General features: G+C 47.8%; 1 protein-coding gene across 2 annotated transcripts in view; it reads right to left on the bottom strand.

Annotated features, from left to right (window-relative positions):
* Positions 1-9,478, bottom strand: part of BDH2 (3-hydroxybutyrate dehydrogenase 2) — a 34,672-nt gene that overhangs the window by 10,046 nt on the left and 15,148 nt on the right. For both annotated transcript variants that reach the window (XM_004703289.2, XM_045284282.1), the window contains exons 5-7: positions 8,753-8,861; positions 1,429-1,489; positions 200-313 (exon numbers count right to left, since the gene is read on the bottom strand). In XM_004703289.2, the coding sequence (XP_004703346.1) occupies positions 200-313; positions 1,429-1,489; positions 8,753-8,861 (284 nt within the window). The remainder of the gene's footprint in view (positions 1-199; positions 314-1,428; positions 1,490-8,752; positions 8,862-9,478) is intronic.

The following is a 9,478-nucleotide window of genomic DNA, read 5'->3' as shown; positions in this document are numbered from 1 at the left end:
GCTCCAGCTCCTTCTCAATGACTCAGGCTCTCTTCCCCCACTGAGCACTCAGCTGTGACTAATACAGCCAGGCTTTTTTTTCTTTTGAACTCTTCACAATCACAGAAGACAATACAAGAGGTGGCACACGTACAATCTCTCCCTGTGACCAACTTGGATGCTAGGTGGTGCACAGCCCCTAAGTTAAAGCGTCACTCACCTGGACACACACAGTTGCACCTGATGCCCTGCTGGATGAAGTCTGCAGCCACGGACTTTGTGAGGCCGATCACGGCAGCCTTGGACGTGCTGTACACACACCTGTTCACGACGCCTGAGCGGGGGACAAGGCGTGAGCAGCGAGGTCATTGGAAGGAGGACACAGGTGATCTTCTTTTGAATGTGGAACTACCCCAGGGCGTGAACGGGCCCACAGGCTTTTCGTGGCTATAATGTTTACGAGAGCCGATTGTCAAGACTTGCTCCCCTGGAGCCTTGGTGTGGGTTCAAACCGCCAACCTTTGGGTAGGCAGCCAAGTGCTTAAGGATTGCGTCCACTGAGGTGCTGCCCTTTAGACAAAGTGGTGGTCATGGGCTGTCATCAGTAGGCGTCACCTTTAGGCAGACTCCAAAAGAAACCGAGGGGAAATAAAAGCATGAAACACAAAAGGCAAGCGAGCGAGCTCTTGTTTCTGTGCTTCTGATGCGCAGTTTGCCGGTGTGTCCTGGCACAGAGGAGGAATGCTAGTCACAGGGGAAGCTACTTTGGATAAGGCAGCCACAGGGAGATCTGCGTATTGTCCCTGCTTGGCACATTCGTCCCCGCCCCGCGACTTCTCATCTAGGGCCTAGATGTCTTCAGGAAGCATTCTTCCAGCCCACAGGCAGCGCTGGGTTCGCCAGGCAGCTGACAGTGCCTTGTGGGAGGGCTGTCGCCATGCTCGCTCACAACACTCATGCTTGTTGACTGGTCTCCCAGCGCTTGGCCTGTAAACTCTTTGGGGCAGATGCACATACTAGGTGTTCAAGAGACCTTTTCTGATGAATTAAACAGGAACTGTTTACTTCTCCGAATTCAGTTTTCATTTTCACATCCACTAGAGGAATCCAGGAAAACACAATTTCGGAATGTAATTTGATGACTAATTTTCTATGAAAGGTTCACGTCCAAGGTCTAATAATGAAAGACCTCGTGTACCTAGGGCATTGTTCCCCGGGAAGATCTACAGAATTCCTTCACTAGGAAGTGAACATCTTCAATTCGGGAGCTTTGGCTGTTTTTCCCACCATCCCCAGCACCTAGACAGGGTACAGGGTTTGACTCTCTGAGGAATGATAACCTCTGAGAGTGTAGTTTAAAATACAGAACTCCACATACAGTTTAAAAAACAGGGTACATAAAGATGTCTGAGTATCACCATCCTGTTCCATCAAGGAAGACAGACCTACCTTTAATGCTGGAAGCCACGGAGGACATGTTGATAATGTTGCCCGATTTCTGAGCGAGCATCTGCCAAAACAAATACAGAGAAGAAACAATTTCACTCTGCAGGATGGAAACAGTTGCTGCCGGTGGAGTCAGGTGATTCTGACACACAGTAACGTTGTGTGCCGGACAAGAACTGCTTCACCAGGGTTTCTCAACTTTGACCTTTATGGACCCACATCATCAGGGCTTTCTCTTGTGGAGCCACTGGGCGGGTTTGAACCAGTAACCTTTAGATTAGCAGCCCCATGCTTACACATTACACCACAGTGGCTCCAGGCCAATGAAGTCTTGGGTCTCAGGAGTGCATCATTAGGTTGGCGTCCCCTGGCGTGGTATCTTATGGTGTCACCCCTGTCCATGGCCCTCCTCCCACACCAGCTCGTCTATAAACACTTTAGTCACGTTTATTTTAAATTTTACTCACAAAACACTGTGATATGTAATTGGAAGTTGCTTAAATGTATACTTTCTTCAATTACATGGATATCAACAACAAAACTGCTTTGTCAAATCTTTCCACACCAATGACAGCATTTTTAGTTACAACATTGTTAGCATTTTTCGTTGCAACATTATTAGTACCTGAGCGGAAGCCTTTAGTGAGTTTGCTCCTTGCTTCATTACTACGGCATTTATGAAGGCCATCGATATAGGTTCAGAAATACGAACTACCACAATATTGTGGCTAGAACATAGGGAATTTGGTAAAATCAGCCACTGAAACACCAAGCAACCACTGGCAACCACAGAAACCACAGGGCTCGTTTGGCGTGCTGACGCCGACAGCTGTGTGATTCAAAGCGTCCCTGGAACAGGTGACTGTGGACAGCTCTGAGTGGAGGCGACAGAAGGTTCAAAATGTCAATCACCGGAGAGGGTCAGCCTTGTTGGTATGGTGATGCCTGGAAGCGGACTTACAGAAAGTGTTTCCGTTGCTATTTTCACAATCCATCACAAGTTTGTTCTGAAACCCTGCACTGACATTTTATCAACAGTCATTTTGGTGTCCCTCCTCCGACGCGTTACCTCCCATGACCTGTACCCCCTACGGGGCAGTGACGCGCAAGGGCTGAGAGCAGCGGAGCGACGTGCTGAGCTTGAGGATGACCGAGGTCCGTGCTGTGCACGCTGAGAATGCAGTCTTGGGGCGGCGACTTAAGGACAGACGGCAAGGGGCTGAGGCAGCAGCACTGTCTGTGCGTGACCGTGGAAGGCAGAGCCAGGTAGGACGAGCAGGACTTGCTAAAGGCTCCATGAGACCAGGGCGAACCCAAGACATCAGCTCCAGGATCCTCTCACGAGCAGGTGCACATCTTCAAATCGGGGCCTTTTGCTGATTTTTCACCACTGGACCCCAGCACCAAGACAGGGTATGTGGTATGAACATCTGATGAATGAGGATCTCCTGAGATTGTGGTTTAAAATGCAGATATTCGTCCCCATACCACACAAAAACATAAATGGAAAAGGGCACTATGGCTTAAGCATGTTTAAAAATGAACTTTTCCTTTCTTAATTAGAACAGGTACCCCTGTTTAGACAAGAATATATGTATATGCAAAGGTGTGTGCACACATGACTATTTGGGGGGCAGGGGCAGGAAGTTGAGAGAATTCTTGCCTAATGGGCTCTTAGTTCCCACTTTATATGCCAGGTGGTAAATTTGTTCTAACGTTTAGTATTTTCTACTTTCTTTTCGATTGAGGTTCTCTGTTTTACTGTTTGTGTGTGAGTGTGTGTGTTTGTGTGTGTGTGTTTTACTGCATAGGAAATCCAGATCCAGGGTAGGTAAATCTATTGAAACAGTAACTGGATTAATCATTTCTTGGGGCTATGGCAAGGAAAGGTTAGGGAGAAAGGGGGAGCCAATAACAATGAGGTCAAGAAAGAGGAAATGTTCTAAAATCGTGGTAATGATTGTACAACTATTCTTGGTATGATTAAAGTACTGACTTGTATGATATGTGGATTATGTGACAATAAAACTTTTTTTAAGGTGCTAGCGTGGATATGTCCAGAAAGAAAAGAGAGAACGCGGTAGAGTAGAAGAGGGTAAAGAAGTGTTCAAATGATTGCTGAGAAAATAGAAGATGATGAAACAAAGTGCAGAAGCAGGAAAACCAGGGACGATGAGCTCATAAAACGAGAGTAAAGAAAGTATTTGTAAAAGAAAGGCATCTTTATGGGTAGTTGGGGTGAAGTGAAATGACGGGGTATGGCTCTTCTATCCGTAAATGATTGGGTGAAACCATGCAAATAGAGTGTATGAAACACGTAGCAGGATTGGCCAGTTCTGCCACTGCACCAGGTGTGAAGTGAGCCATTCAACAAGCAGGAAGGGGGACAGTCCCTCAGCCATGAAGACAGAAGAGCCACGAGTGGAGAGCACACGAGACCCCTACCCAGAGGGGCAGAGGCAGCAGAGGCCCTCCCAGCTGATGACAGAGAGCAGAGGGGCAATCCCACAACCCTGAGGCGGGGTGGGCAGAGACCCAGGGACTGTGTGCTGAAATGCAGAGGACTCGAGAGAGACGTGACACAGTTTAGAAGAGGCGTTGCAGACAATAGAACTGTACCCCTCCTGTTTTGTAACCTGTTGGCTTCCCTCATAAGCCCCCGCGGCCTTGAGTATTGTCTGTGAATTCTGTGTGGCCAGTGTAGCACATTACTGAACCCAGCAGAGAAGCAGAGTGTCCTGGGAGCTAACAGTTGGTGTCAGAATAAAGAAGGATGGGGGGTGGAAGAATGTCTGAACTCTGCCTTGTGGCCTTCGACTGGTGTGGAACTGGATTCTCCTCCACCCCAAGCAGGTTAGATGTGGTCTCCATGACATTTTTTACAGTAAAGTGTCCACATGACGAAATACCACTCTTGGTGGCCTGAGACCCTTCAGCAGCTTTCAGAAACAGAAGCTGATGAAGGGAGAGAGTCAACAAGTCATGAATTCAGGGCTGGGCGGTCTTCTTGTTTTCTGTCTTGATACTAACCTACTAATTGCACCGAGCAGCAGAGAGTCTAAAATACCTGTAAGGCATTATGGTAGATGGATTAACAGGCTACAAAGAGAGACTGGGGTGACTAACCACGTCCAGCAAGGGAGAAGCCAATATTGACCTCAACGGTGTCATTGCCCATAGTACAGATGAGGGAAACAGAACAGCCTTAACATTAGGCTTTCAATATATTCTCTCTCAGAGTCTATGAGATTGATTCCTCAGAGTCCCAGGGCTTAATTCTAACATAAAGTGGGGCCGGTGTAGAGAGGGCTCCGCGGAGTCCCTCTAGCTGTGTCCAGTTCTTCCTGGCATGACCAGCTCTTCTGCTCCCACTGACTTGGAGCTCCCGGGAGCCCATGCCTGCTCTCTGTCTTGACTAACACTCCACCCTGGCTTATTTACTCAGCCAATGTTTGTGCGCTAGGGATGCTTCTAAGTGCTGAGGATACAGCCAGAAGGAAAAGCAAAAAGAAAAGAACGAGAAAAGAAGGAAGGAAGAACAAACAAAGAGAATCTCAGATCCTTGTCAGATGGATCTTTTTTTTCAGCGGATCTTGGAGTCCGCATTGACATCTTGAACTTAGAGTGATATCGACTTGTTCTCTGCATTTTTGCCTGGTCTTCCAGTTTGGGGATGGTTTTCTGTCTTTTTCTCTATGAACAAAAGTTTCCTAGAAGTGATCCTATGTTTTTAACCACCTGACCTTTCAGAGCTGCCCAGATACCAAATCCTGGCTTCCCCTGGAAAGTTTTAACGTGGCCTGTGTGTATCATGGCTAATGACTCAGAGGATCCTAGACAATTTCAGCTTACAGGGCTTGTATAACTTGTCACCAGTTTGAGAGCAGAGGGGGAATCTCCTAGGGCGCCTGAGACCGGGAAGTGCAGTCAGGCTGCTCAGTCACGTTACACAGGTGGCACTGGCTCTTGTGATCCCCCATCCCTGCCATTAACACTGCTGGGGATATTTACTAATGGATGCTACTGGCTCAGATTACTGTTTAGATGCTTGAAAAATCACAGCCAAATCCACCAGTTTGTAAATCAGAGTCTGATTTTTAGAAGTCAACACTTACTTACAAGTCTAAATAGACATCAGCTCTCCTGTCCCCACACCTGCTTACCTGATCTCTGGGTAAAAAACAAAATCAAAGCCAATCCCACTGCCATGGAGATGAATCTGGCTCAGCGTGACCTTACCTGGAAGTTCTGAGATTGTAAATCTTACTCCCCCAAAGTGGCTGGTGGGTTTGGACCATTGACTTGGTGGTTAGCAGGCAGCGCTTAACCCACAGTGCCACCAGGGATGCTTAAAACACTGCTGAAATGAAGCAGCGTGGTTTTTGCAAAGGAGCTTCACAGATGTGCAGTAATCATACCCGAGCGACCAGAGCTGTCTTCCACTTCTCCCACAAAAACATGATCAAGATTACACAATTATTTTTAATATACTTAAACCATTGAATTATATGGTATGTGAATTATGTACCAATATATATACTGTTGCAAAAGGCCAAAACCAAAATGCGCACACATTCAAGTTCCAGGTGGTAGAGATTCTGACCAACTCAAACCGGCAAGTCTCGTCACTACAGCCATTGAATCAGCCCTGACTCTTAGCAGAGGACACTCAGCAGTCACAAAGAGATTCCTTTTAGGTACTAAAAAGGTTGACAAAGATATTTTCAAAAATCTAATAACTAACAAAGCCATTTCTCTAGTTTTCTTCCTAATGTTATAAACACCATGGGAAAATGTCAAGTCTGGTCACACCATACACGAAGCTGTCCTCCTGCCCTGGGTGGGCAGCATTCAATGGACCAGTCTTCCAATCCAGCCTCAAGGGAAGGGAAGTGGCTCGCCTGCACAGTGGTTACACGTTGGGCTGCTAACCACCAGGTCGGCTGTTTGAAACCACCAGTTGCTCCTTGGGAGAACGACAGGGCTCTCTATCCTATACAGAGATAGTCCTCGAATGCCCTGGGGGCAGTTTTACCCTGTCCTATGGGGGCACAATGAATGTAAATGGGACCCTTGGTAAGAAGTAAGAGTGTATTTCATGAGGATTCCAATGTACAGACTTAGAGCTGGCTTTAGTCAGCTCCCTTCCATTTAAATGCATTTGAAGTCAGGGCTGTATGCTACTCATACTTACATCTCCCAGTATACCTAAAAACAGAACATCACCAACAAATCCAAACCAAGTGTTAGTGACCTTCTAGGGCAAAGAACTGCCCCATGGGGTTTCCAAAGCTGGAGACAGTTATGAAAATTTACTCCCTGGTTTTTCTCTCACAGAGTAGCTGGTGTGGATTTGAACCACAGACCTTCTGGTTATCAGCTGAGTGCTTAACCACTGCTGCTTTACTTACAGCACCCACCACCTCAACCTCGCTGCCATCGAGTCGGTTCTGACTCAGCCACCCGACAGGACACAGTAGAATCAGCCCTGTGGGTTTCCAAGACCATAACACTTCATATTTCTCCCTCTGAGAAGCTGGTGGTTTTGACCTGCCGACCTCGTGGTTAGCAGCCCAACATATAATCCAGGAAGCCACTGGGTCTACCTATAGTGATTCCTTATAAACCTAAGGGTGCTTAATGCTTGTCTGTAAAATAAAATCACCGATGAGTTTCTGGGTGAAGTTTGAAAATCCAAGGGGTACAGTTATGGAACTCTCTCCTTCTGTGCTGGATCCCCGGTTCCGCTCCTGTGCATCCAACCCCTGCCTGTCAGTGGAGGCTTGTACAGCTGTCAGTGGGCCCTCCAGAAGAAGAAGAAATAGGAAGAAAATCCAGTGATTTCCTCCAGAAAATCAGTCAATGGAAGCCTGGGAAACACATGGTCTGATCAGCGGTCTCTCCTCGACGGCACCAGTCAGGGCAGCGTTTCTTTCTTTCCGTGGCACACGGGGCTGCTTTGAGTGGTGGCTCAGCTAGTAAGCAGCTAACAAGAGCATCAAGAACAGCAGGCTTGGAAGGAATGCCCTCTCTAGCACACACTGCCCCTTACGTCTCCAGAGCCACTATGGGTCAGCTCAACCCAGGACGGGGAAGAGAATGGTCAGGGGAGAGAGCAGCAATGGAGCACGCTAGTCCTCTGGGTCTGTGACTCCATACGGACACTGGATCCAGTGCTGCACTTGTGACCTTGGTAGAGATCTAACCTTTCAGGTTCATCCTCTATGGTGTGTGGGAGGGGTGGGGGTAGGGGTGTAGAGGCCGGGTGGAACCAACAATAGCACCGACCTTACTGAGCTGGGCCCTACGCCTGGAGTTTCTCCTCAGGTACAGTAATGGCTAGTTCACAGATGTCTGAAAATCTCACAAAGGTTCCTCTGACCTCACTGCGGCTGCTGCAATTGTTAGGTGTCATCGAATCCATTCTGATTCATCGCGACCCTAGGCACAACAGGGGGAATCCTGTCTGGTCCCTCATCACCCTCACAATTATTCCTGTGTTTGAGCCCATTGTTCCAGCCACTGGATCAACCCATTTTGTCCAGGGCTTTTCTCTCTTACAATCCCCCCCACCCAACACACACACACACACACACACAACCAAACACGATGTTCTTCTCTAGGGACTGGTCTCTCTTGACAGCATGTCCAAGGTACAGGAGATGAAATCGTGCCATCCTTGCCGCTAAGGAGCACTCTGGCTGTACTTCTTGCAAGATAGATGTCTTCACTGTTGGCAGAACCTCACTGATAGCTGAGCTTATTTCTGCTCATAGAACTCAGAACCAGGCCACACATCATATTTTTGAGTACTTCGTATCTTGTCTCACCCCTCCACAGTGCAATCCCCCTCATAGAGGGACTTTCTTTACCTCGCTGCTGCTTCCTGCGCCTAGAACAGAGCCTGGCACACAGAAAGTACATGCTAACCTTTCCTCAGCTGAAGAATGGCACTGTGTGTGCTGTAGCGTTCAATCTGAGTCGGTGGGGCCCCAGAGGACGGAGTAAAAGTGCCCTACAGGGGTTTATAAGCAATGACCTTCACAGCGACAGATGAGTGGGGCTTTTCTCCACAAAGCACCCACGAGTAGTCGGATTGCGCACCCTTCAGTTACCAGCTGCGCACTAAACCATAATGTTCATTTTTGTAAAATCCCAAGGCACGGCTGTTCAACCCACGTTAGTAGTTAGATTCGTTATTGTCAATTGACATAAATGTTCAGTTCATGCCGCCTATTATTCATCGACAGCACATGTGGGGACCTTTCTGGGTACCCAGGATGGGGACCTACTGCGGTACTTCTCCCAGTCGGATTGACCATCTTACTTTCGGAAGGAATGCCCTGATCATCAGGTACATGCTGCGGACATTCAGATTCATGGAGAAGTCCCAGTCTTGGTCCTCGCAGTCCAGGATGGTTCCATGGTGGACAAAGCTGGAAGGGATTAGAAAAAGGCTCACTTAAAAATTCTCCATGACATTTCCCTTTTGACAACCATTCTTTTCTCTTACAAGACTGTCAGCAGTCCAAACGACGTTACTGCCTAGGGTTTTAAAAGGTAACAACTTGAACTAGAAATATTTATTTGAAAATGATGGCTCTCTTTTAAAAGAAGGTGGCAGGGATTTGGGGCAACCATATATAAGAAACTCCATAGCCACTGCCATCCTCCATCGGTTGATTGAGACTCATAGAAAAGTTAGCGCCCTTAGGAGCAAACTAGGAACCAAGGGAAGGCAGCAAGGCCCATGTGGCTCCCATTTCAAGAGCAACAGTGCCCTCGGGTGGCAAAGATGGGACACTCTCAGGGGAAGGAGAACAAGTGTCTCAGTATCTCAGGGTATCCAAACCCATTACTGTCAATTCCAACTCCCAGTGGCCCTGTGGGAGGGAGTGGAACTGTCCATTGGGGCTTGCAAAGCTGTGAATCTTCAAGAAGCAGAAAGCCTCGTCTCTCTCCCATAGAACACCTGGTAGAGGGAGCTGCTGACTGGGTAGGAGCCCAATGCCTAACCCACTATGCCATCAGCTCCCGTATCTCACGAGATATA

The sequence above is a fragment of the Echinops telfairi genome, unplaced genomic scaffold (genome assembly GCF_000313985.2).
Source record: "Echinops telfairi isolate 266 unplaced genomic scaffold, ASM31398v2 ScPeMD7_7468;HRSCAF=8506_0, whole genome shotgun sequence".
In the NCBI taxonomy this organism is placed as follows: Eukaryota; Metazoa; Chordata; class Mammalia; order Afrosoricida; family Tenrecidae; genus Echinops; species Echinops telfairi.
The sequence above is the reverse complement of the archived record's forward strand: the minus strand, read 5'-3'. Positions and strand labels throughout refer to the sequence as shown.